This window comes from Oncorhynchus tshawytscha, linkage group LG04 (genome assembly GCF_018296145.1).
Source record: "Oncorhynchus tshawytscha isolate Ot180627B linkage group LG04, Otsh_v2.0, whole genome shotgun sequence".
NCBI lineage: Eukaryota > Metazoa > Chordata > Actinopteri > Salmoniformes > Salmonidae > Oncorhynchus > Oncorhynchus tshawytscha.
The window spans coordinates 46590176-46618055 of record NC_056432.1 but is presented as its reverse complement, the minus strand read 5'-3'; the positions used below and the strand labels follow the sequence as shown (position 1 = coordinate 46618055).

Genomic DNA, 27880 nt, shown 5'->3' with positions numbered 1-27880 from the left:
GCAGGGCTCTGGCAAAATTAAGCCTGTTATACAATTTTAAAAACATTAACAGTACATTTATTACAGAATTCACAACACACTAAGTGTGTGCCCTCAGGTCCATACTCCACTACCACATATCTACATCACAAAATCCATGTGTACGTATGTGTGTGTGTGTGTGTGCGTGTGTCTATGCCTATGTTTGTGTTACTTCACAGTCTCCGCTGTTCCATAATGGGTATTTTTACCTGCTTTTTAAATCTGATTCTACTGCTTGCATCAGTTACCTGATGTGGAATAGAGTTCCATGTAGTCATGGCTCTATGTAGTACTGTGCGCCTCCCATAGTCTGTTTTGGACTTGGGGACTGTGAAGAGACCTCTGGTGGCATGTCTTGTATGCATGGGTGTCCGAGCTTTGTGCTAGTATTTTAAACAGATAGCTTGGTACCTTCAGCTTGTAACGGTTTTCTAGTGGTGATGAAGGAGAGTCGGACCAAACTGCAGCGTGTCGATTGAGATTCATGTTTAATCAAACAAAGAAACACAAACACTACACAAAACAATAAACGTAATCGAAACCGAAACAGCCTATCTAGTGCAAACTAACCGAGAGTACACATAGGACACTAAGGACAATCACCCACGACAAACTCAAAGAATATGGCTGCCTAAATATGGTTCCCAATCAGAGACAACGATAAGCACCTGCCTCTGATTGAGAACCACTCCAGACAGCCATAGACTTTGCTAGATAACCCACTAAGCTACAATCCCAATACCACCACCAAAACCCCAAGACAAACACACCACAATTACAAAAACCCCATGCCACACCCTGGCCTGACCAAATACATAAAGATAAACACAAAATACTTTGACCAGGGCGTGACACAGCTTGTCAACGCCTCTTACAAAACAAGTAATGAGGAAGTCAATCTCTCTTCCACTTTGAGCCATGAGAGATTGACATGCATATCATTAATGTTAGCTCTCCGTATACTTTTATGGACCAACCGTGCTGCCCTGTTCTGAGCCACCAGCAATTTTCCCAAGTCCGTCTTTGTGAACAGTAGTCCAGGTGCAACAAAACCAGGGCCTGTAGCACTTGTCTTGTTGATAGTGTTGTTAACTTCTTTGGGGTATCCCCCCTTCTTCTCAATTTCCGGCCAAATGCATACCCTAATCTAACTGCCTGTAGCTCAGGCCGAGAAGCAAGGATATGCATATTCTTGGTATAATTTGAAAGGAAACACTCTGAATTTTGTGGAAAAGTTAATTGAATGTATGAGAATATAACACAATAGATCAATAGAGCGAGCTACATGACATTGAGCATGAAGTCACCCAGGTGTCCCACACAAATGTACCCAAGTGGCCGAATTGGTACAATGATACATTTTGAAGGAAAGAACTATATACATAAATGCTTTTCTAACACACCCCCCCAAAAAAATATATACAAACAATATTTTAAAAATAATAATAATTAAACATAAACAAATAACAAGGGTAAATATTTACACATTTTCTATTTACAATATTGGGAAGACCCTCAGTCCTCTACACAATATTGTGCTGCTGGTGCCATGACCCATAGCAGTCTCTTTCTGCTGTAAAGCAGAGGCTTACTGAACAGGTGGTGCAGGTGAGGGGGCATTTCCTGTGACAAAGGGCACAACGACGTCTCCCTACTGTGCCCTTTTTGCCCTGAGGCACATTCATGCCTGCAGAGATTAATCTGGGCAGGTGAACACCACTGGTTGGAGCAGAAGGGACAGAGGCAGGTGGGACAGAAGGTGCTGCAGTGGACTTGCTGTAGCTAGCAAGCTCCTGGATGAGCAGCTTCCTGAAGGCTAGCTGCGAGATGGGGGGCTGTCCACAGCTCTTGGCCATTTCCTTCTGGAGGATGAAGGCATTCACCACAGCAATGTCAATGAAATGATAGAAAAATGTCTTGTACCATTTCATGGTCTTGTGGACAACATTGTAGTATCATATCAGTGCATCTGACAGGTCCACACCTTTCATGCCCTTGTTATAGTCCTTCACAACAGCTGGAATGGGAAAAAATGTTTGTGGTCCATCCCCTTGCTACCGTCCTTCACACGCCTGACGACGTGATCGCCACTGAAGGACTTGTGGATAGTTGTGCACATGACCAACTCTCTGGCATCCATCCACTTTACAAAGAGCAGGCCATCTTCACGAATCCATCGCATGGTACCCCGCTCAGCCCGCTTAGGCATGTCGTTCACCTTTGTTTTTGGAAAGTCCACTCTGTTGGCCCAAATGGTGCCACAAGCCCACACATCCCGCTTCCTCAGCTCTGTAAACAGGGTAGGGCTTTTGTAGAAGTTGTCCACAAGCAGTTTGTAGCCCTTCCCCAGCAGTTGAAAATCCAATAATTCCATAACGGAATCATAACTCAGTCCATTACCGGTAGCAAAACTGTTTTTCCAAACTGTTAAACCAAAAAATTGCAAGTGTAGGCACACACAGAATCAGCCAAAACAAACCGTTTGTAACCCCATTTGGTTGGTCTGTTACGCATGTATTGTTTGAGGCTGATTCTGGCCTTTGAGGCTACCATCCCCTCATCGATGGACAGGTTCTGGGCAGGCTGAAAATAGGTCTTGCAGGCCTCAACGATGTTGGGCTAGAGAGGTTTGATTTTGCAGAGCCTATCAAACCTTGGTGTGCCTCTCTTCTTGTCATTCTCCCCATCAACTTCTGGGTCACTGATGTGAAGGGTCACAGATAGTCAGAAACCGTTTACAAGACATGACAACTTCACCAGCCCCATGTAAATGACAATTGAAAAGTAGCAGAAAAGGTCTGACATGGAAATGGTCTTCCATGCCTCTTTTTTTCCTGCCTGCTTCTTAGCCCCGTACTCATTGGTGTTCGACACCAGGGAATCAACAACTGACAAGTTGAAAAACAATTAAAAGTTGAAGGGGGCTGTGCTTTGCAGTCATGTCTAGTTGAGGTCCTGGCTGCCTTTTGGGTCTAAAAACTGGTGGATTTGGTTCCACATCATCTTCTAACACAAAGTGCCAACAACTCTCTGGGCCTCTGTCTGCAGGTTTCTCTCTTCCCCACCACCTCTTCTTTGTCACTGACTTCACACCTCTAGATGGCCAGGTAGGTGTGGAGCCGGAGACAGCGGGGATCCGGCTGGATGAACCAGCTTCAGAGGGAGATGGACACCTAGATATTGCAGGCTCATAATCAGAATCACTGCCACTGTGAAAGATATATTTTTTTAAATCAGTAACAATACTTTCACGTATGAGCCCTGTATCAACACGTAAAATAAAGATATATATATATATATATATATATATATATATATATATATATATATATATATATAGAGTACAGGGAACATAATCACTATGGTGAAGTGCTGTTCCATTCCATGTTTGTCAAATAAAAATAAATAAATATATAACACACACACACACACACACACAGTATAGCCAATGTGTACTTTACGCATTTCATTACTGTTGATATTTTTATATATTGCAAATAAAAGAAGAAAATCTATTTTAAAAAACTCAAATGAATAATATTTGATATTATTAATTTCAAACAACGACATTAGCATTAGAACTTACCAGTCCAGCATGGCATTCTCGCCGTGCAGAAACATGTCTTCCGCCAGGGAGTCAAAACTAGCTTTCCTGAAAGATTCATCTTCCTGGAGCAATTCGGTCTCGCTTTCTCTATCAATATCCTCTATCATTTGGGTTAAATCTGTATACCTAGACTTTGTTTTAGCTTTTCCTGATTTATTCGCCAATATTTAAATATATAAACTTGCTGAAAATGCTATTGACTATGTACTGCTATGCGTAACACTCGTGGCTCCTTCAAGTAGGATTTGCAATGGCGAATGAACCTCTTTTACGCCAGAGTTTATGACAAAGGCTGGTCTTCGAACGTATAACCATTACATGTTGCCGTTTACCTCAGCACATTGGCTATCTTCCAAGCTAGATTTCAAGATGATCAGTGGCCATTGGGCCAAAATACAGTCAATCAACGATAGACCAGTCCTTCCATTGGTGCGCAATGAGGTCATTGATTGGTGTCTTCAAATCGGTTTGTTTCGGTCAATACGTCCCCGGAAAAAGAACCATCAAGTATGGTTGTGTTAGTAACAACCAGAGCATTGCAATGAAACCAACCATGACTGGATAAACGTTTGTTTTGTGTGTGTAATTACCATGAACGCTTCGTCCAAAGATGAGATGGAAATTACGACGCAACAGCTTTACAAATGTTTCGTGTTAGGCTATAAAAAGGAATGTTATCAAACATAACGAACATTCACTGTGTAGTTAAGACACTTGGCATTGCCACCTGAGGAAGATCTTCAAAGGTAAGCAATTTATTTTATTGTTATTTCTGACTTTTGTGACGCTAATGCTTGGTTGGAAGATGCTAGTAATACTTGTGTGTGCGGGGCGCTGTCCTCAGAAAATCACATGGTTTGCTTTCACAGTAAAGCCTTTTTGAAATCTGACACAGCGGCTGGATTAATAAGACGTTCATCTTTTAAATGGTGTAAGATACATGTATATACAAGAATGTTTAATATAACAAATGGCGTATTTAGGATGTTAGCACTCTGCAGTTTCACCGGATGTTGGCCTGGTGGGACGTTAGCGTCTCACCTACCCTAGAGAGGTTAAGAAGGCAGAGGTGCGCTTTATTATGGGCAGACTTCTCCCCATCTTAGCTACTGTTGTATCAATATGTTTTGACCATGACCGTTTACAATCCAGGGTTACTCCAAGCAGTTTAGTCACCTCAACTTGCTCAATTTCCACATTATTCATTATGAGATGTAGTTGAGGTTTAGGGTTTAGTGAATGATTTGTCCCAAATATAATGCTTTTAGTTTTTGAAATATTTAGGACTAACTTATTCCTTGCTACACATTCTGAAACGAACTGCAGCTCTTTGTGTTGCAGTCATTTCAGTCGCTGTAGTAGCTGACGTGTATAGTGTTGAGTCAGCCACATACATAGACACACTGGCCTTACTCAAAGTCCGTGGCATGTTGTTAGTAAAGATTGAAAAAAGCAAGAGGCCTAAACAGCTACCCTGGATAATTCCTACTTCTTTACCTGCATTATGTTGAAGAGGTTTCCATTAAATAACACCCTCTATGTTCTGTTAGACAAGTAACTCTTTTTCCACATTATAGCAAGGGGTGTAAAGCCATAACCCATATGTTTTTCCAGCAGCAGACTATGATCGAAAATGTCAAAAGCTGCACTGAAGTCTAACAAGACAGCCCCCACAATAATGTTATCATCAATTTCTCTCAGCCAATCATCAGTCATTTGTGTAAGTGCCGTGCTCGTTGAGTGTCCTTACCTATATGCGTGCTGAAAGTCTGTTGTCAATTTGTTTACTCTGAAATAACATTGTATCTGGTCAAACACATTTTTTCCCTAGAAGTTTACTAAGGGTTGGTAACAGGATGATTGGTTGGCTATTTGAGCCAGTAAAGGTGGCTTTACTATTCTTTGGGAGTAGAATGACTAGCTTCCCTCCAGGCCTGAGGGCAAATAGGAGTGGCAATTATTGTCCGCTATTATCCTCAGTAATTTTCAAACCAGATTGTCAGACCCTGTGGCTTGTCATTGTTGATAGACAACAATCATTTCCCCACCTCTTCCACACGGATTTTACGGAATTCAATAGTACAATTCTTGTCTTTCATAATTTGGTCAGATATATTTGGATGTGTAGTGTCAGCATTTGTTGCTGGCATGTCATCCCTAAGTTTGCTTATCTTTCTAATGAAAAAGTAATTCGAATAGTTGGCAATATCAGTGGGTTTTGTGATAAATGAGCCATCTGATCCAATGAATGATGGAGCTGAGTTGTCTTTTTTTCCCAAAAATGTAATTTAAGGTGCTCCTAGGCTTTTTACAATCATTCTTTATATAATTTATTTTTATTTATTTCTTAATTTGCAGTACGTTTGCCAATCAGTTGGGCTGCCAGACTTATTTGCCATACATTTGCCTCATCCCTCTCAACCATACAATTTTTCAATTCCTCATCAATCCAAGGGGATTGAACAGTTTTTTACAGTAATTTTCTTAATGGGTGTGTGCTTATTAGTAACTGGAATTAGCGATTTCATAAATGTGTCCAGTGCAGCATCTGGTTGCTCCTTATTACACACCACAGACCAGCAAATATTCTTTACTTCATCAACATATGAAACACTACAAAACTTATTGTGTGACCTCTTATACACTATATTAGGTCCAGCCTTTGGATCTTTGGTTTTCCTTGATATGGCTATTATATTGTGATCACTACATCCTATGGATTTGGATACTGTTTTAAAGCACATTTCTGCAGCATTAGTTAAGATGTGATCAATACATGTTGATGATTTAATTCCTGTTCCTTGAGTAGGTGAATCCAAAATAGGTGACCTACGTTTTGAATCCAAAATAGGTGACCTACGTGATTCGTGTAGATCCGATGAGAAAAGTTTGAGTGGGGGCGGGGGGTGATGCGCGTTTGGAGCAATACTGGCTGTATCCAAGGCTCAGCCAATCATTCACACAACAACAGAATGCAGCACGCGACTAAAGAGGGAAGAGACTACCAACTTGCTAGTTACAGCATCAGCGCACGCTTTGGAAAGAGTGGAAAAGTGGAAAAGCAGTTTGCCAGTTACAGCAGCAGCGCACACTTTGGAAAAAGTGGAAAAGCAGTTTGCCAGTTGCAGCAGCAGCAGCATGTCCCCTGACGAGAACGAAGAGGTCATTTAGAAGTCTGCCGACGGATACGACGGAGGTGAGGAGGTGTACTTCATGAGCTGATCAAATTATTTAGTTTATGGTGTGAAAATCTGCTGGCTAACAAAGTCAGACAGCTAGCTTTAGCTAGTTAAAGTTACAACATCAGATGAGCTAACGTTAGATATAGTATTAATTGGTATACGACTCTTAATGTTCCTCAAGCTATAACATTGTTAGTTGCTCACTGGACACTGATGGAAATCTGAGTGAAATATTAACTCGATAGCTAGCTAACGACCTTACTACTATCTATGAATTGTTAGATTACTTGTTAGATATTACTGCACTGTTTGAACTAGAAGCACAAGCATTTCTCTACACTCGCAATAATGTCTGCTAACCATGTCCATATGACCAATAAAATTAGATTTTATGTTTTCCCTCTAGTTTTCAGAATGAAAGAATTAGGTGAAGATACGACATTGTTTAACAAGTGTATTCAGGGATTAAGTGTAGCTGGAGCTGGGCCTGGTTTAAGCTGGATGTCACTATAGAGTAGAGGTCGACCGATTTATGATTTTTCAACGCCGATACCGATTATTGGAGGACCAAGAAAAGCTGATACCGATTAATCGACCAATTTTTGTTTTATTTATTTGTAATAATGACAATTACAACAATACTGAATGAACACTTATTTTAACTTAATATAATACATCAATAAAAATAAATTTAGCCTCAATAAATAATGAAACATGTTCAATTTGGTTTAAATAATGCAAAAACAAAGTGTTGGAGAAGTAAAAGTGCAGTATGTGCACAATATGATCAATATTCCAAGGTAAGATGTTTTAGGTTGTAGTTAATATAGTATTTATAGGACTATTTCTCTCTACCATTTGTATGTCTTATACCTTTGACTATTGGATGTTCTTATAGGCACAATAGTATTGCCAGTGTAACAGTATAGCTTCCGTCCCTCTCCTCACCCCTACCTGGGCTCAAACCAGGAACACATCGACAACAGCCACACTCGAAGCAGCGTTACCCATCACTCCACAAAAGCCGCGGGGAATTACTACTCCAAGTCTCAGAGCGAGTGACGTTTGAAACGCTATTAGCGCGCACCTCGCTAACTAGCTAGCCATTTCACATCGGTTACACCAGCCATTAGGCTGATGGGCTTGAAGTCATAAACAGCGCTGTGCTTGCGAAGAGATGCTGGCAAAACGCACGAAAGTGCTGTTTGAATGAATGCTTATGAGCCTGCTGCTGCCTACCATCGCTCAGTCAGACTGCTCTATTAAATATCATAGACTTAATTATAACATAACACACAGAAATACGAGCCTTTGGTCATTAATATGGTCAAATCCTTTCATTTTGGGAAAAAAAAGTTTATTTCAGTAAAATACGGAACCATTCGGTATTTTATCTAACGGGTGGCATCCCTAAGTCTAAATATTCTTGTTACATTGCACAACCTTCAATGTTATGTCATAATTACGTAAAATTCTGGCAAATTAATTCGCAATGAGCCAAGCTGCCCAAACTGTTGCATATACCCTGACTCTGCATGCAATGAATGCAAGGGAAGTGACATAATTTCACCTGGTTACTATTGCCTGGTACCCTGGATTTCTTTTAGCTAAATATGCAGGTTTAAAAATATATACTTCTGTGTATTGATTTTAAGAAAGGCATTGGTGTTTATGGTTAGGTACACATTGGAGCAATGATACGCACCGCATCAATTATATGCAACGCAGGACACGCTAGATAAACTAGTAATATCATCAACCATGTGTAGTTATAACTAGTGATTATGATTGATTGATTGTTTTTTATAAGATAAGTTTAACCCTAGCTAGCAACATACCTTGGCTTCTACTGCATTCGCGTAACAGGCAGGCTCCTCGTGGAATGCAATGAGAGGCAGGTGGTTAGAGCGTTGGACTAGTTAACTGTAAGTTTGCAAGAATGGATCCCCCGAGCTGACAAGGTGAAAATCTATCGTTCTGCCCCTGAACAAGGCAGTTAACCCACCGTTCCTAGGCCGTCCGTGATAATAAGGATGTGTTCTTAACTGACTTGCCTAGTTAAATAAAGGCCTAAAAAAATATATTAAAAAAAATAGGCAAAATCGGCGCCCAAAAATACAGATTTCCGATTGTTATGAAAACGTGAAATCGGCCCTAATTAATTGCCCATCCCGATGAATTGGTCAACCTCTACTATAGAGGTGAAAGGAACACCACACACTTTCCCTCTTTCTCAGTTTTTCAATAAGGTCGATAAAAAGGGGTATGCCAGGTGTACTCTGCCTGAAATAGATCATTTATGCCAACAAAGGGTCTCATGCTCTTCTGGCACATTGTAGAACAGCACAGGTAGACTGTGTACAACGTAATAACGTGCAGTGTAGCCCAGATACTGCCCACCACCAGCACCATTCCACCAGGGGCCAGAGAAGATTAGGGAACAAGAGGCTCAGCTTCCTGTGCCCACTGTCGACCGCATAGCAAATGTAGAGGTACGTGTGTTAGGTCATTAGCATCACTATTTGAGAACCTTTAGTGTAGGTGAAATAAACACTTTTGAGCAATTTACACTTGTGTCTTCTAGGTGTTGTGACATGACTATCATTAATGCGATGACATGCTATTTATTGAATAATTAACTGTGTAATTATTACATGATTAAATTAATCGTGTAACAATTAACTCATTAGTAACCTGGGGCCCCGCGGGAAAAGTTTGTTTAATGAGTTACTGTTTTCCGAATTAACTCAAATATCAATCTCTATCATAGCAGTCAATAATTTCCTTATATCAGTCTCATTCTGAATGTCGCATAATCCGTTAAATCTGCACAAACCCTAGTCTACTTGATGGCTCAGCGATACACAAATTGGTTTAATTATTTACTAACTAAATAATCACACAGAATTATATAAACACAGAGGATAGATTATACGTTCATTACTAACATAATGCAATAAAAAGTCCCTAGTGTACTAAACCGATATGACAGCTTGTTACACAATGAAAAGGGGTGGGAAAAGAAAGAGCGGGAGAAGGAGAGACAAATTAATTAAACTATCGTACGTACAGTTGAATAATACGCTCATCGTCAGTATGGATATTTGGCAGCCTACCAACCGCTCATTCGGATTTGGAAATGCAATGTACATTATTACGCTTGTATGTCTGTCTTTTTCTGTTGAAATTGCCCGATCCTTGGAACAGTCTAGGCAACAAATTAAATTGGATGGCTTTCTTTAAATTTTTTAGCTGTGAGTTAGGTTCACATTAACCACTTTATTTTGCACACAGAGACTGATCATGTAGATCATATTCTATTCTTGATCATATGTTGTTTAATTAGTTGAAACCTGCATTTCACCCTGCAGGGATTTTTTGCATGTTTCAGTGCAAAACAAAAGTGCCACCTTTTTGGTCCCTCACCAGTTTGCATCCCTGATATTTATGCTTGTATGTCTGTCGTCTTTCTCTGTTGAAATCGCCCGATCCGTCTGTTACGAAAAATTTGACAAAGTCTCTGGTTGTGTAAGTCTCTGGTTGTCCACCAAAGATCACCATGTCCTTACGACAGTAGCAACCCTGCCACCGCTCCACGTTTTCTGGTCTAATGTCAATTTCGTTAGGAGTCCTTTATAAGCACTCTGAAAAAAGGGTGTTCCATCCTTTTGGCAGGTCTGTGCTCATGTGGGCATGGTTAATGACTGGGTAAAACTTTACATGCAACACAATTATCTCATTTCGAAGGCTAAAATCACATTTCATCTTCTCACAAATAGTTTCATATTTAATTATCGAAGTTTTACAACATTTAGATGTAACTCTGACATACATTGGAAACTCTTAGTTACAATGTTTCCATTATAACTTCTTTAATGATATCACCAAACAATAAATGCTTACATGATTGTTCTTTAAGTCCCTCCTGACCATTTCCCACATTCTTTGTGTTAGGAATGTTGTTTCATTATCCACTTTTGGATGTTGTAATTTTAGCGGGAAGAATCTGCTTGTAACAAAGGGTTATTTCCCCTCAATACTGCATGGCCAGGGAGAGACAGTTCCTGCAAGGTATTTATGACCGTCATAAAACTGGCCAACTCCCCCAGGAGAGGGGGGTCTTGAGAAACGTTTGTTTAGTCGGCACCTTTGATCCAGGAGAGCAAGTCATGACATAGGCTGTGGTCCTTGGTGTCCTAGCAGAGCATTCCCTCCCCTTTGCTATTGCTCCAGTAATTGCTGAGCTAGTGCAACATCTTGCCGTTGACAAGGTGGCTTTGGAGAGGATGAAGCTCTCGTGAACAGCGGCATCCGACAAGATGGTCAATGGCCTAGGGCGGACCTTCTCCGAAAGGACCTTCTCATACCTGAGGTTTCCTTTTTCTTTGAACTTGGATGAGAGCACATCTAACAGCAACAAAAAGGTTGTTCTCATATTTAATTATTGTTATCTTATCAATTTGGCATTCTATTCACTCTATTTGCACTACTTGTATCTTGTTTTAATCTTATCTTACACTTTTGGAGAGCTCAAGTAGAACGCATTTAATTGTCCAGTCAACATCTGTTTACTGTGCATTTGACAAAATAACTGATTTGGTTTGGTTTGATTTTTGAAGGTCCTCTCCATGCTGGTAAGCTACTACCATGATGACATGGGAAAGGTGGTGGTGGAGTACTTGGGGTCCCTGGAGGTCATAAAGGTGAATGCCGTCAGCTTGGACAGCGTGCTCTGCGACTTCTTCAACCATAACATTCTTGTAGCGTCATGAGAGGTAGCAAGACCGGCATCGAGACAAGGATCCTTCCAACCCTGCTCGACATTGATGGAGTCTCCTGTCATCACATCCACAATGCAGCAAAGAAGTTTGCAGAGCCCTTCGACCACCACCTTGAGCAGCTCTTCAATGATCAGTACACTGATCATCAGCGGTCTCCAGATCAAGTAAAAACAAGTATATTTTAAAGTTTGGAATTTACTTATCACTCAATGAATTACATCTTTATTCATGAATTCATCATACTGAATTTATTCCAAATCTATTGTGTTTATGTGCGTTCCTAAATTACAAAGAACAATAAAGGGGCAGTGTATGGAATTTTATAATTTCATAGTCTCTCTCTTTTTGTCAAGTGATGCACCTCAAGGTTATATGCCCGTACCTGAACATCCCTGCCTCCAATCCTCAGAGGTTTGTGCCCCATCGCTGGCTGTCTGCATATGATGTCAGCATTTCAACACACAGAATGCTGTTACTATGGATTCCCGAGCAACGAAGACCAGGATCTGTAATAGGACACACTGGAACACATTTATAAAAAACACCACGTGAGCGAGAAGGCACAAGCGCGGATCAAGTCTTTGCACGAGGACCTCAACAGAAAAGGTGAACATCATCACTAGTTCTATGTTCAAATGTTATTAGCCACATGCGTCAAATACAATAGGTGCAGACCTTACAGTGAAATGCTTACTTACAAGCAATTAAAGAGCAGCAGTAAAATAGCAATAATGAACCCATTGTACAGCATTCTGTGCTTCAACACCTGCATTGCTTGCTGTTTGGGGTTTTAGGCTGGGTTTCTGTACAGCACTTTGAGATATCAGCTGATATAGTCTGGGTAGCCATTTTATTGATGTTCGGGAGTCTTATGGCTTGGGGGTAGAAGCTGTTTAGAAGCCTCTTGGACCTAGACTTGGCGCTCGGGCACCGCTTACCGTGCGGTAGCAGAGAGAACAGTCTATGACTAGGGTGGCTGGAGTCTTTAACCATTTTTATGGCCTTCTTCTGACACCGCCTGTTATAGAGGTCATGGATGGCAGAAAGCTTGGCCCCAGTGATGTACTGGGCCGTACGCATTACCCTCTGTAGTGCCTTGCTGTTGGAGGCCGAGCAGTTGCCATACCAGGCAGTGATGCAACCCCTCAGGATGCTTTCGATGGTGCAGCTGTAGAACCTTATGAGGATCTGAGGACCCATGGCAAATATTTTCAGTCTCCTGGGGGGGAATAGGCTTTGTGCCCTCTTCATGACTGTCTTGGTGTGCTTGGACCATGTTAGTTTGTTGGTGATGTGGACACCAAGGAACTTGAAGCTCTCAACCTACTCCACTACAGCCCAGTTGATGAGAATGGGGGGAGTTCTCTGTCCTCCTTTTCCTGTAGTCCACAATCATCTCCTTTGTCTTGATCACGTTGAGGGAGAGGTTGTTGTCCTGGCACCACACGGCCAGGTCTCTGACCACCTCCTTATAGGATGTCTCGTCGTTTTTGGTGATCAAGCCTACCACTGTTGTGTCATCAGCAAACTTAATGATGGTGTTGGAGTCTTGCCTGGCCGTCCAGTCATGAGTGAACAGGGAGTACAGGAGGGGACTGGGCACGCACCCCTGAGGGGCCCCTGTGGTGAGGATCAGTGTGGCAGATGTGTTGTTACCTACCTGGTGGCAGCCCGTCAGGAAGTCCAAGATCCAGTTGCAGAGGGAGGTGTTTAGTCCCAGGGTCCTTTGCTTTTTGATGCGCTTTGAGGTCACTATGGTGTTGAACTCTGAGCTGTAGTCAATGAATAGCATTCTCACATAGGTTCCTTTTCTCCAGGTGGGAAAGGAGTGCAATGGAGATTGCATCATCTGTTACGCTGTTATGCAAATTTGAGTTGGTCTAGTGTTTCTGGGAAAATGGTGTTGATGTGAGCCATGTCCAGCCTTTCAAAGCACTTCATGGCTACAGACGTGAGTGCTACGGGTCGGTAGTCATTTAGGCAGGTTACCTTAGTGTTCTTGTGCACAGGGACTATGGTGGTCTGCTGGAAACATGTTGGTATTACAGACTCGGACAGGGAGAGGTTGAAAATGTCAATGAAGGCTGCCAGTTGGTCATCCTGCGGCATTGTGAATGTTGACCTGTTTAAAGTCTTACTCACATCTGCCACGGAGAGCTTGATCACACAGTCGTCCAGAACAGCTGGTGCTTTCATGCATGTCAAATCAAATCAAATTTATTTATATAGCCCTTCGTACATCAGCTGATATCTCAAAGTGCTGTACAGAAACTCAGCCTAAAACCCCAAACAGCAAGCAATGCAGGTGTAGAAGCATATTTTAGTGTTATTTGCCTTGAAGCTAGCATAGAAGTAGTTTTGCTCGACTGGTAGGCTCGTGTCACTGGGAAGCTCTCGGCTGTGCTTCCCTTTGTGGTCTGTAATGGAAAAATGTACCTTATTTACACTTAACTTACTGATTCTGTTTTCACAGGTATGACAAATCAAGGAAAAGACAGAAAGAAGAGTGACCAGGAAGGTGTGGCATGAGGGCACTACAACTGACCTACAACTCAGCATTTACGTGGGTGTACTGCCTATCCTGATGGAACACGTAATGGTTTCCCAGGTGGGTATTTTCTATCTGCGACTGTTGGTTACACTTGTATATATAATGTTGTATTTTACAACAGTTTGTTTTACATTCACAGGGTAGCCAGACGTTGGTACATATGCTCCACGACAAGCAGCTTGAAACCGTTCAATGCTGAATACATCACTAAAGTGTCACCCAAGACTATGGGAGTGATGGTACTTAAGGAGAAGATGCATGTGGGGCAGGAATCAGATGGATTCAGAACGAACCAGGAATCCTAATCATGCTGTTAGTACCCTACAATTGAATTACATTTAATACTTTATCTTTTTTTCTCATTGTTTCAAAACAGTTTTGTGGTGTTCTATATTTCAGCTGCTGAAGTCTTTCATGGAGAAGGTCACCAAAGCCTTGCAAAGTCACACACTGAGGTCACTGTCTGCTCTGGACCCGATTTTGAGAGGCAGGTAGCGATCCAGTTGAAGAAGCTGAGCGCAATGTTGGGCCACCTCTCACCTGCCAACAGTGATCTCCACTAAGAGATCATGCGATACAACATTGATTCATGCCTGGCCAGCTTCACGGAGGGAGATGAAATGGAGGAGTGGTGGGCTCATGTCTTGGCCCAGACACTGTATCCAGCCCTGGGTAATGTGGTAAAAGGTGCCCTCTCTGTCTTTCATGGTCCCAGGGTGGAATCTTTATTTAGCTGGATGAACGACATCATTGATACATGAAGCACCAACATGAACATCTCAACTTTCAATGCAATACAGACTGTGAAGTACACCCTGCAGACCAGGCAGAAGACCGCAGTGGAGATGTTTAAACGGGAGGATGCAAGGTTTGGAGAGGTGGACTGAAGGCTCTGCAGAAACATCATGTCTGCAGGAACAGTAGACAAGACCCAGTGGCAGCGGAGTCTGCTGGAAGCCCGAAGATGACATCTCGGGTATGGCTGTCAGCCATCTGGAAGTGCTCAGGAGAGCAAGACGGCGGCAGCTGAAGAGGACAAGAGGGCAAGGCTCAAGCATGCCGCAAAACAGAGCAAGCGGGCACTTGAAATTCTTGTCCGGGTTATGAAAAAGAAGTAGGGGCAAACCCTCTACCCAGCCCTCTCCTTCCCTCCAGTCCTCTCCTTCCCTCCAGTCCTCTCCCTTTGTCAAATAAATCTCACATTGTTACTGGCTTAGGACGCAGCATCCGAGGCCTGTTTTCTGCCACCATTTACCTTAATTTGATGGGCTATGTTTTTATGTTTGCAATTCAGATATTTTTTTTAAGAAAGTGTTGTGAAAATGTATGTGGGTATAGGAAAGAGTTCTATTTGGGTTTCGTTTAACTTTCCCTCAGAAATGTTCAGATCTGTTGGAACGTGCAGCATCAGAGGGACTTGTTCCTGAAAACTGGATCAATGAGTTAACTAGCTAAATTTCCAGATTATCTTGAAATAACTCCTTCCTTTGAGAAAATATTGACCTAAACTGTATGTGGTATTATATTGACTCGACTACATAAACCAGTATAAAATATTAATGTATTGTTTATTTTGTGGACTTGAGTGTCATGTGCAGTAAAGTATGGCAACAAATAACATTGGATTGTTTTCCTTGAAATGTTTAGCTATGAGTTAGGTTCACATTAACCACTTTTTATTTTACACACAGAGACTGACCATGTAGATCATATTCTTTGTTGTTTAATTAGTACACAGTTAAGCTGCATTTCAAGAAGGGATTCAGCGTGAAAGGCACTAGAAATTTGAATTTTAAAGCCGATTTACAATAAAAAAATCCCCTTAGCAGGGATGTTTTGTGTATTTCAGTGCAAAGAAAATGGGTCACCTTTTTGGGCCCTCACCAGTTTGCATCCCTGCCACTGTGAAGCATGGAGAAGGAGTTGTGATGGTTGTGGGGGTGCTTTGCTGGTGACACTGTCAGTGATTCATTTAGGATTCAAGGCACACTTAACTAGCATGGTTACCACAGCATTCTGCAGCGAAACGCCATCCCATCTGGTTTGCGCTTAGTGGGACTATTATTTGTTTTTCAACAGGACAATGACCCAACTCACCCCCAGTCTGTGTAAGGGCTATTTGACCAAGGAAGAGTGATGGAGTGCTTCATCAGATGACCTGACCTCCACAATCACCTGACCTTAACCCAATTGAGATGGTTTGGGATGAGTCGGACCGCAGAGTGAAGGAAAAGCAGCCAACAAGTGCTCAGCATATGTGGTAGCTCCTTCAAGACGGTTGGAAAAGCATTCCAGGTGAAGCTGGATGAGAGAATGCCAAGAATGTGCAAAGCTGTCATCAAGGCAAAGGGTGGCTACTTTGAAGAATCTCAAATTTAAAATATATTTTGATTTGTTTAACACTTTTTTGGGGTTACTTCATCATTGTAGTATTATGTTGTATTTCATAGTTTTGACATCTTCACTATTATTCTACCATGTAGAAAATAGTCAAAATAAAGAAAAAAGGTTGAATGACTAGGTGTCCCCGAAACAATAGACTGGTACTATATGTCTTTTACAAATGTTAGAATTCGTTTTCCACTTTGACATTAGAGTATTTTGTGTAGATTGTTGACAAAAAAAATTACAATTAAATGCATTTTAATACCACGTTGTAGCACAACAAAATGTGTAGAAAGTCAAGGTGTGAATGGTTTCTGAAGGAACTGTATATGGCCGTATATGGTCTGTACATGTGTTCGATGAATTTTGTTCTTATGTGTTCATTAACCAATTAAATTAAAATACTCAGTCTGTACCCAGAGTTTGTAAGGTTTTGGGGGAAATGAAACAGACGGAGACCAGTCAAAAATAGCCAGTGACGTTTATTCTCGAGAGCTCTACCCATCATTTCATGTACATTGGTTTATATACCTCTCATTTCGTCATAAATGTCCCTCTAAGGCAATGACAAAGCTGCTTTTCAATTCCATTCCAACACATACATATTGCTTAGCATATGCTACCACATGTTACACAATCTACTGCAAGCCCAACGGTTTCTCCCCTCCCTGGTTGGGGACCAGACATCCTTCCTGTTGTTAGTTTCACTGTGATCACAAGTTGTCTGTTAACCCTTCCTCTTGGCCTATGTACAAACATTCTTCATCAGACAGGATAGAATTCTATTAGTTATAATTCTACGTTAAATGTACACATCATTTAGTCATTATTGATTTAAAAAATCCTTTAACCACGTGACATGATCTCTGACCCAAAATGACCCCTCATCTGGCCAGCAAAGTGTTTAACAGCCTGAGAAGGCTGTGGTTGCACAATGCATTCTGAGAATGTCATCGCAGATGAATAGGTCACTTACGTAGCTGTTTTGTATTGATATTATCCAGGCCTTTTGTCCTGGCTCTGTTGTTGAACCAGATGCTTACTATGGGTTCGGTTGGTTCTGGGTTTAGGGCTGTTTTGGGAGCCGAGGGTATTTGAGGTGTGTGTGTGTTCAGTCAGTGTATATAGTTAAACATTCCACCTGTGTTTCCAGGCGCTGGGTACTACAGCAGGTGCTACAGGAGTGTTCTCCCCCCAGCTCGGACAGGAAGGAGCAGCGTGACAGTGGCCTGCGTGACGCAGCAGAGAGGACTCGGCTTAGTGAGCGCCTCCACAGGGTTCTACACGACGAGATGAAGGTATGCGCCGACGCCGCCAGCCGCTACCCTAGCAACTACAACGCCTGGTCGCACCGTATCTGGGTCCTGCAGAACATGGCCCAGGGCAACCTGAAGGTAGGAGTAGGATGAGATTGGGTCTCTCTCTGCCTCTCTCTCTGCCTCTCTCTCTCTCTGCCTCTCTCTCTCGCTCTGCTTCTCTCGCTCTGCCTCTTAATTGTATGCTCATGGTCTCTGGCAAAACATTAACAGCTCTTTCAATGTAACACTGACAGAAAACATTTGTGCGTGCTTGTCTAGCCCGGCAACTAGCTATGAATGTATCATGCAGCTAGCATGGCTTATACAATATGACCAGGGTCTGTGTGTCTCCAGCCCCCGCTGCCTCATATCTCTGGCCTGTCACTGAATGTTGAGGAGGACAGGAACTTTCTTGTCCATTTAACTGATCTGGGGACAGTGCAGGCATTAATGCAGCAAATCCCTAAGGCCTGATCCTAAAATAAGAGTCCTAGGGATTTAAAGGTGGAGTGTTGTGGCTCAGTTGATCCGTTCCTAATTTTCTTTCCATATCCTAGGCACACCTAGGATATGGAAAGATGCTACTGTTTATTAGAACCAGGGATATAGGACTGTGACAGAGTAGACTGTAGCAATGATACTTTAATAGGCACTTCCTGTTATGATAGGATAGGCCTACTTTCTGATCACCCATTGGGGTTTGGTTCTTGTAATGGCTGTCCTGATAGAGTTTGATTGTTCAAATCATGTCTATAAGAAGCCAAATAATTTCCCTCTCTCTTTTTTTTCTCTAGTGTGCACAAGTATAATGCCAACCATAACATACATTGTTTTATTGTTAAAAATTGCTGTTTGTCTGAGCATGTACACCTGCAATTCAATGTCCTCTTTATGTTGGTTAGCATAGGGCAAATACCTTTGAATGGAAAACCTTGCTTGAATGAGGTCACCTCTCCTCCTCTTTTCCCAGGTCCTCCATGATGAGCTGTCCTCCATGCGTGAGTGGGTCTCCATGCACGTGTCGGACCACAGTGGCTTTCACTACCGACAGTTCCTGCTCAAGGCCCTGGTCAGGGAGCTCAGCCAGTCCATGCACCACCACCATGCCCCTTGGCCCAGCCTCGGCAGCTCCAGCCCTCGCAGTCCCAGCCCGGACCCCCAGCCAGGCCACCCCCACCACCAGGCTAACGGAGAGGCCACAGCAGCAGCTCCCTGCCCCTCTCCCGCCACCCCAGAGGACCAGTCCTTGGTGCCGGCCATGCCCCAGCTCTTCCACCAGGAGATGGAGCTGTGTACTGACCTCATCCAGTCCTTCCCCGGACACGAGACACTCTGGTGTCACAGGTACGAGCCCACAGGCCACTGTCAGTCAACCTCAGACTACAATGTTAGCCAATCACAGAACACATTTTATTATGAGATGCTCTGGTGTCACAGGTGAGACCAAAGGAGGAACAATGATGGACCAGCACGTTGTTGTATCTAGGGTGCGGCCTAATTTCAACTAGAGCCATAGACACTGTTTAGAATTTGGCTAACTACCCTCCATATTGGTGGCAAATGCTTTATTATGCCAATCGTTTTTATTGTCTGTTAGACCATTACTATGTTCTCAGGACTCTTCAGTAGTGGATGTGTTGGTAGGTCCCTATCATGTCATATACGGTGCATTCGGAAAGTATTCAGACCCCTTCACTTTTTCCACATTTTGTTACGTTAGCTCTGTCAGGTTGGATGGGGAGCGTCGCTACACATATATTTTCATGTCTCTCCAGAGATGTTCAAGTCCGGGCTCTGGCTGGGCCACTTGTCCTGTTGGAAGGTGAACCTTCGCCCCCTGTCTGAGGTCCTGAGTGCTCTGGAGCAGGATTTCATCAAGGATCTCCCTATACTTTGCTCCGTTCATCTTTCCCTCAATTCTGACTAGTCTCCTAGTCCCTGCAGCTGTAAACATCCCCACAGCATGATGCTGTCACCACCATGCTTCACCGTAGGGATAGTGCCAGGTTTCTTCCAGATGTGGCTCTTGGCATTCAGGCCAAAGAGTTTAATCTTGGTTTCATCAGACAAGAGAATCTTGTTTCTCATGGTCTGAGAGTCCTTTAGGTGTCTTTCGCCAAACTCCAAGCCGGGTGTCATGTGCCTATCACTGAGGTGTGGCTTCAGTCTGGCCACTCTACCATAAAGGCCTGATTGGTGGAGTGATGCAGAGATGGTTGTTCTTCTGGAAGGTTCTCCCATCTCCACAGAGGAACGCTGGAGCTTTGTCGGAGTGACCATCGGGTTCTTGTTCACCTCCCTGACCAAGGCCCTTCTCCCCAGATTAATCAGTTTGGCCAGGCGGCCAGCTCTAGGAAGAGTATTGGTCGTTTCAAACTTCTTCCATTTAATAATAATGCAGGGCACTGTTGACTTCTTAGGGACTTGCAATGCTGCAGAAATTTTTTGTGGGACCTTATATAGGCCGGTGTGTGCCTTTCCAAATCTTGTCCAATCAATTGAATTCACCATAGATGGACAATGAAGTTGTAGGAACATCACAAAGAAGATGATCAATGGAAACAGGATGCACTGGAGTTAATTTTCTAGTGTCATAGCAAATGGTTTGAATAAATGTTTTTGTTTATTATTTTTAATACATTTGCAAAAAAAATCGCAATCCGTTTTCACTATCATTATGGGGTATTGTGTGTAGATTGAGGAATTTTATGTATTTAATCAATTTTAGAATAAGGCTGTAATGTAACAAAATGTGGAAAAAGTGAAGGGGTCTGAATACTTTTTTGTTGTTGCTGCAGAACCTTCTTTGTTCTTCTAGAGTGGGAGAGGGAGAGAAGAGAGATATAGACAATGGCGAGAGGAAAGGGGGAACAGAGCAAGCGAGTGAGGGCAGAGAGGGAGAACAGAGAGAGGACTGGGGAAAGAGGGAACAGAGGGAACAGGGAGAGAGGCTGAAGATCAGCTGCTCAGTAGAAAGTGTTTACCTGACCAGTAGGGCTGGGTGCTATATCAAATTATTTTGATAAATTCTAATTCATGAGGCCTCATATCGGTTATATATATATATCGGTTGAAAAATAGAACAGCAGATTATTGCGATATTGGCATTTGAAATATCGTGCTAAAACATAAATTAGAATGTTAATAATTTATTTTTATTGATTTATTATATATATATATATATATATATATATATATATATATGTGTGTGTGTTTAAACGGGAGGGTGCACAGTCATAGCAGAATTAGCGAAGGAGACGAGACCATAAAGACATGAGAACAAGTGGACATAAACACTCACACACCAAGCTCCTCTCCTACACACAAAGCTCCTCCTCCTGCCTCCTCCTGCCACTCAGAACAACAAAGATGAAAGATCACTTCTTCCTCTTTGAGATGGGTCAGAGAATTGAATGTTAATTTCTCTACCATAAGCCGCCTCCAACGTAATTTTAGAGAATTTGGCAGTACGTCCAACCGACCTCACAACCACAGTCCACATGTAACCACGCCATTCCAGGCTTCTTCAACTGTGGTATCACCTGGATTTGCCCAACCAAAGAATTTCATCTGCGTGCTCGTCGTCTCCTCAGCAGGCTCTTGAACTGACTACAGTTTGGCGTCGTCATCGACTTCAGTGGGCAAATGCTCACCTTAGATGGCCACTGGACCACTGGAGAAGTGTGCTGTTCACGGATGAATCGCGGTTTCAACTGTACCAGGCAGATGGCAGACAGCGTGTATGGCGGACGGCGTTGTGTGGGCAAGCGGTTTGCTGATGTCAACATTGTTAACCTGTCTAGGACTGGGGTTCCGCTAGGTTCCGCTAGCGGAACCCCTCGCCAACAGCCAATGACAATGCAGAGCACCAAATACAAATCAACAGAAATCTCATAAATCAAATTTCTCAAACATACAAGTATTAGGCACCATTTTAAAGATAAATAATCCAGCCACAGTGTCTGATTTCAAAAATGATTTACAGCGAAAGCTCCACAAACAATTATGTTGTGTCACAGAAAAACCCAGCCATTTTTCCAGCCAAAGAGAAGTCACAAAAAGCACAAATAGAGATAAAATGAATCACTAACCTTTGATCTTCATCAGATGACACTCATAGGACTTGTGTTACAAAATACATGTATGTTTTGTTCGATAAAGTGCATATTTATATCCAAAAATCTAATTTTACATTGGTGTGTTATGTTCACTAGTTCAAAAACATGCTGTGATTTTGCAGTGAGCCACATTTATTCACAGAAATACTCATTATAAATGTTGATGAAAATTCAAGTGTTATGCATGGAACTTTAGGAACTTTAGATACACACATTTTAAAAAAACTTTACGGAAAAAGCATAATCTGAGTACCGCGCTCAGAGCCCAAACCAGTCAAAAGAAATATCCACCATGTTGCGCAGTCAACATTAGTCAGAAATAGCATTATAAATATTCACTTACCTTTGATGATCTTCATCAGAATGCACTCCCAGGTATCGCAGTTCCACAATAAATGTTTGTGTTGTTCGATAATGTCCATCATTTATGTTCAAATAGCTTCTTTTGTTAGCGCGTTTTGTAAACAAATCCAAACGCACGTCCAGGTCCAGCCGAACGTCGGATGAAAAGTTCAAAAAGTTATATTACAGGTTGTAGAAACTTGTCAAACTAAGTATAGAATCTGTATGCTATGTCTTGCTTGTCCTATGTTGGTTGCTATGTCTTGCTTGTCCTATGTTGCTATTGTATATATTGTATTTGTTTTTAATAACTGTGTGGTTGAAAATTAGCCGGCTGGCTAAAACCGGCACTTTTACTGAAACGTTGATTAAAGTGCACTGTCCCTGTAAAAATAAAATAATCTCAACTCAATCAATCTTTAGGATGTTTTTATCATAAATGTTCAATAATGTTCCAACCGGTAAATTCCATTAATTCGATGTTGGCATACATAGGCCGCACATGCGCTGGTTAATGAATTCATGGAATTCTGAGTGTTTACGTATTCCATGTTGAATTATTAGTTTCATGTTCCTTCTTGGGCTAAGGTAGAGATCACATTTGTAAAATTATACATTGTTGCACAGATCGCAGAGGCAGACAGAAGGCTTTATACAACTCCCAACTGTTGCAAACCAAATATTAGCGTGGAAAAATAATGTGAAGGCGCCGTTTTCCCGAACGAGATGATGTTTTTGAATTTACAGCCAGGGCTGAGGCACAGTGGAATTATGACATTAACATGTCATGGTATTTTACGGTTGTGATCCCACAACTCCCACATATCACTCAATCAGCATCCAGGATCCAAACACGCTTTATAATTTTCTAAATTGCCTGTTACAAGAGGTTTATTAGTGACTGCATTATTGCATACTTACTTTACTTCCCGGGTGGGGCATAAGGCTGAAACAATCTTCTGCCACGGGTGTCTGTCTTTTGCCACAATTTGTGCCCTGTCCCATGAAAGACCCATCTCTTCCAGCTCAGTCACCACTGTCCGTCACCATGTTGTTTTTGGCCTACGTCACTTGCGCTTTCCAGTTGGTATCCATCTGAGGGCATCTTTGGGGATCCTTTCTGGCAGCATCCTCAGCACATGACCAAGTGAACACAACCTGCATATATTTATTTCCGGGACCATGTTCTTACAGCCCGTCCTTCTATACAGGTTCTCGTTAGAGATCTTGTTTGGCTGGAAGATGTTGGAGAAGCAGTGACTTGACAATGCTATTATAAATCCTGAAATTAGTTTGAGTCTGTATTAGGGTTGCAAAGGGTCGGAAATTTTCCAGTCATTTTCCATAGGAAGTTTAGCCCGGGAATTTGGGTAATTTTGCTTAAATTCATCAAAAAAGTTAGCTTATAACAGTGAACCTTATTTTGTGGGATACACATAAGGCAAATCTAGGTCTTGTGGCATATTTTGGTAAAATTATCCCCAAGTCAATGGAATTGCAACCCTTTTCATGCACAGTGCATTCTTCCATTACATGCACAGTGCATTCTTCCATCACATATACATCTGATTCTCAAGATCTTGCACACTAATGAGATGCTATTGAGCCCACACTACTACATTGTCTGAGCCAAGGACTACATGATTTCTGGTAAGTTTCGATTACAATACTGGGTGGGGTGAATATATTATATATGACATTGTGGTTAGAGCATTGGACTAGTAACCGAAAGGTTGTAAGATTGAATCCCCAAGCTGACAAGGTACAAATCTGTCGTTCTGCCCCTGAACAAGGCCGTTAACCCACTTCCTAGGCCGTCATTGAAAATAAGAATTTGTTCTGACATAACTGACTTACCTAGTTAAATAAAGGTAAAATAAAAATAATAAAATCCATAATTTTTTATAAAATAACCTCTTGAACCTCTGGGGGCAGTATTTCATTTTTGGATGAAAAACGTTCCCGTTTTAAACAAGATATTTTGTCACGAAAAGATGCTCGACTATGCATATAATTGACAGCTTTGGAAAGAAAACACTCTGACGTTTCCAAAACTGCAAAGATATTGTCTGTGAGTGCCACAGTACTAATGCTACAGGCGAAACCAAGATGAAATTTCATACAGGAAGTGAGCCAGATTTTGAATGCGCTGTGTTCCAATGTCTCCTGAAATGGCTGTGAATGCGCAAGGAATGAGCCTACACTTTCTGTCGTTTCCCCAAGGTGTCTGCAGCATTGTGACGTATTTGTAGGCATATCATTGGAAAATTTACCATAAGAGACTACATTTACCAGGTGTCCGCTCGGTGTCCTCCGTCGAAACTATTGCGTAATCTCCAGGTGCGTGCATTTTTCCATTTTGTTCAGAGGAGAAACCGAACTGCCACGAGTGATTTATCATCGAATAGATATGTGAAAAACACCTTGAGGATTGATTCTAAACAACGTTTCCCATGTTTCTGTCGATATTATGGAGTTAATTTGGAAAAAAGTTTGCCATTGTAATGACTGAATTTTCAGGTTTTTTTCGTGATGAACAAAACGGAGCGATTTCTCCTACACAAATAATATTTTTGGAAGAACTGAACATTTGCTATCTAACTGAGAGTCTCCTCATTGAAAACATCTGAAGTTCTTCAAAGGTAAATGATTTTATTTGAATGCTTTTCTTGTTTTTGTGAAAATGTTGCCTGCTGAATGCTAGGCTTAATGCTATGCTAGCTATCAATACTCTTACACAAATGCTTATGTAGCTATGGTTGAAAAGCATTTTTTGAAAATCTGAGATGACAGTGTTGTTAACAAAAGGCTAAGCTTGTGAGCCAATATATTTATTTCATTTCATTTGCGATTTTCATGAATAGTTAACGTTGCGTTATGGTAATGAGCTTGAGGCTATAATTACGCTCCCGGATACGGGATTGCTCGTTGCAACAGGTTAACTAGTAAATAATAGCCTACAGCAAAGTGTGTTTAAATCTTTTCTATCTTGTTAACAATTTCTGCTAGTTAGTTTATGCTACCATGTGGGTTTTAGCTTGCTTGAGCCTGCTAACTGAGTGTTAATTCACCTGTTTCATTTTAAAATGTTTATTTTACAAAGGAGTTGTTTAATCTGACTGCTTAACTATTTATCTGTACATGGAATAGTATTCGGGTTTTTTTTACTAATTTTTTTCAAATTTTTACAGGAAAATGCCGCTATCTGATGTGTGGAAACGTTTCACTGCAGCTAATGTATAAGGAAAAGCTGTGTACATTTGCAAATACTGTGCCAAATCATATGTGAATAATGCAACAAAGACGCAGAATCATCTGGCCAAGTGCATAAAGTTCACTCAGCACTCACAGCAAGCAACCTCTGACAAAAGTCCCTCTACTTCTATTCACTGTGAAAATTATGAGTCGGACACCTCATGGTCGGACACCTCACAGCTCATTGTCCTCCTGGAATGAGAAGTTTTTTTGAATCAATGGAGGAACGTAGTCAGAGAAATAAATTATATTAATATTAATTTGCATATACTTCTGTTAATCCCCATATATTCCTGTTAATTCAGACGAAAAGTTTCCACCTCTGAATATTCCCCAAACTGTGCAACCCTATGTGCAATTGGTACTTTTGAGTTCCATATGGGATGGAGTCGACTGAAAGCTCCTCTGGTTTTGTTTTGTCGGGCCTTGAGGTTTTTTTGGCTCCTTTGTCACTGCTGATTAGGCTTACAAGTTAGGTGAAGTTGTGGACAAACTTAAGCGCCTCTCCATCAATGGTAATTGTAGGTGTTGGTGATGTATTAATGCTCATGGCTTGGGTCTTGTGTATGTTGATATGGAGACCAGTCTGTTTAGCATACATGCAGAGTCTGTCTAACTTCTCCTGGAGGTGGATGTGTTTAGATGATATAGGGTCCAGATCATCAGCAAAGTCAAGGTCCTCTAGATGGGGGAAGAGGGTCCTCTGGATTCCTCTGGAATTGTCAAATGTTGTTTGACTCATTACCCAGTCGATGGTAACAAGAAAAAGGATCAAAGAATGGATACCGCTTTGTCTGACACCAGACTTGAAATGACTGTAGGAGAACTATCAAGGATGATGCTACATTGGAAGTGTTCATAGAACTTCCCAATGCAGTTAACAATCTTAGGTGGTATTCCGTAGGCTCCAAGGACCCCCCATAAACTCTGATGGTGAACACTATCGAATGCATTCTTGAAATCAATAAAGTTGATGTAGAGGAGTGCATTCCACTCGGCACTGCTCGATGATGTTGTGCAGGGCAAAGATCTGGTTAATGCATGCTCTTCTTTTGCGGATCCCTGCTTGTTCTTGTCTGAGTTTGTCACTGACAGCAATGTCAATCCTTTTGAGGTGTATCCTGCAGAAGATATAAACTCAGCAAAAAAAGAAACGAAAAAAGGACCCTGTCTTTCAAAGATAATCAGTAAAAATCCAAATAACTTCACAGATCTTCATTTTAAAGGGTTTAAACACTGTTTCCCGTGCTTGTTCAATGAACCATAAACAATTAATGAACATGCACCTGTGGAACGGTCGTTAAGACACTAACAGCTTACAGACGGTAGGAAATTAAGATCACAGTTATGAAAACTTAGGACACTAAAGAGGCCTTTCTACTGACTCTGGAAAAACACCAAAAGAAAAATGCCCAGGGTCCCTGCTCATCTGCGTGAACGTGCCGTAGGCATGCTGCAAGGAGGCATGAGGACTGCAGATGTGGCCAGGGCAATAAATTGCAATGTCCGTACTGTGAGACGCCAAAGACAGCGCTACGGTGAGACAGGACGGACAGCTGATCGTCCTCGCAGTGGCAGACCACGTGTAACAACACCTGCACAGGATCGGTACATCCGAACATCACACCTGCGGAACAGGTACAGGATGGCAGCAACAACTGCCCGAGTTACACCAGGAACGCACAATCCCTCCATCAGTGCTCAGACTGTCCGGAAAAGGCTGAGAGAGGCTGGACTGAGGGCTTGTAGGCCTGTTGTAAGGCAAGTCCTCACCAGACATCACCGGCAACAACATCGCCTATGGGCACAAACCCACCCTCACTGGAACAGACAGGACTGGCAAAAAGTGTTCTTCACTGACGAGTCGCGGTGATTGTCGGATTCGCATTTATCGTCGAAGGAATGAGCATTACACCGAGGCCTGTACTCTGGAGCGGGGTCTATTTGGAGGTGGAGGGTCCGTCATGGTCTGGGGCGGTGTGTCACAGCATCATCAGACTGTGCTTGTTGTCATTGCAGGCAGTCTCAATGCTGTGCGTTACAGGGAAGACATCCTCCTCCCTCATGTGGTACCCTTCCTGCAGGCTCTTCCTGACATGACCCGCCACAGCATGACAATACCACCAGCCATACGGCTCGTTCTGTGCGTGATTTCCTGCAAGACAGGAATGCCCGTGTTCTTCCATGGCCAGCAAAGAGCCCAGATCTCAATCCCATTGAGCACGTCTCTGGGACCTGTTGGATCGGAGGGTGAGGGCTAGGGCCTCTCCCCCCAGAAATGTCCGGGAACTTGCAGGTGCCTTGGTGGAAGAGTGGTAGCATCTCACAGCAATAACTGGC

General features: G+C 42.2%; 1 protein-coding gene across 2 annotated transcripts in view; it reads left to right on the top strand.

Annotated features, from left to right (window-relative positions):
- The window catches only part of LOC112248885 (protein prenyltransferase alpha subunit repeat-containing protein 1), a 115341-nt gene that overhangs the window by 29320 nt on the left and 58141 nt on the right, over positions 1-27880 (top strand). For both annotated transcript variants that reach the window (XM_042320813.1, XM_024418280.2), the window contains exons 5-6: positions 17681-17921; positions 18796-19169. In XM_042320813.1, coding sequence (XP_042176747.1) covers positions 17681-17921; positions 18796-19169 — 615 coding nt within the window. The remainder of the gene's footprint in view (positions 1-17680; positions 17922-18795; positions 19170-27880) is intronic.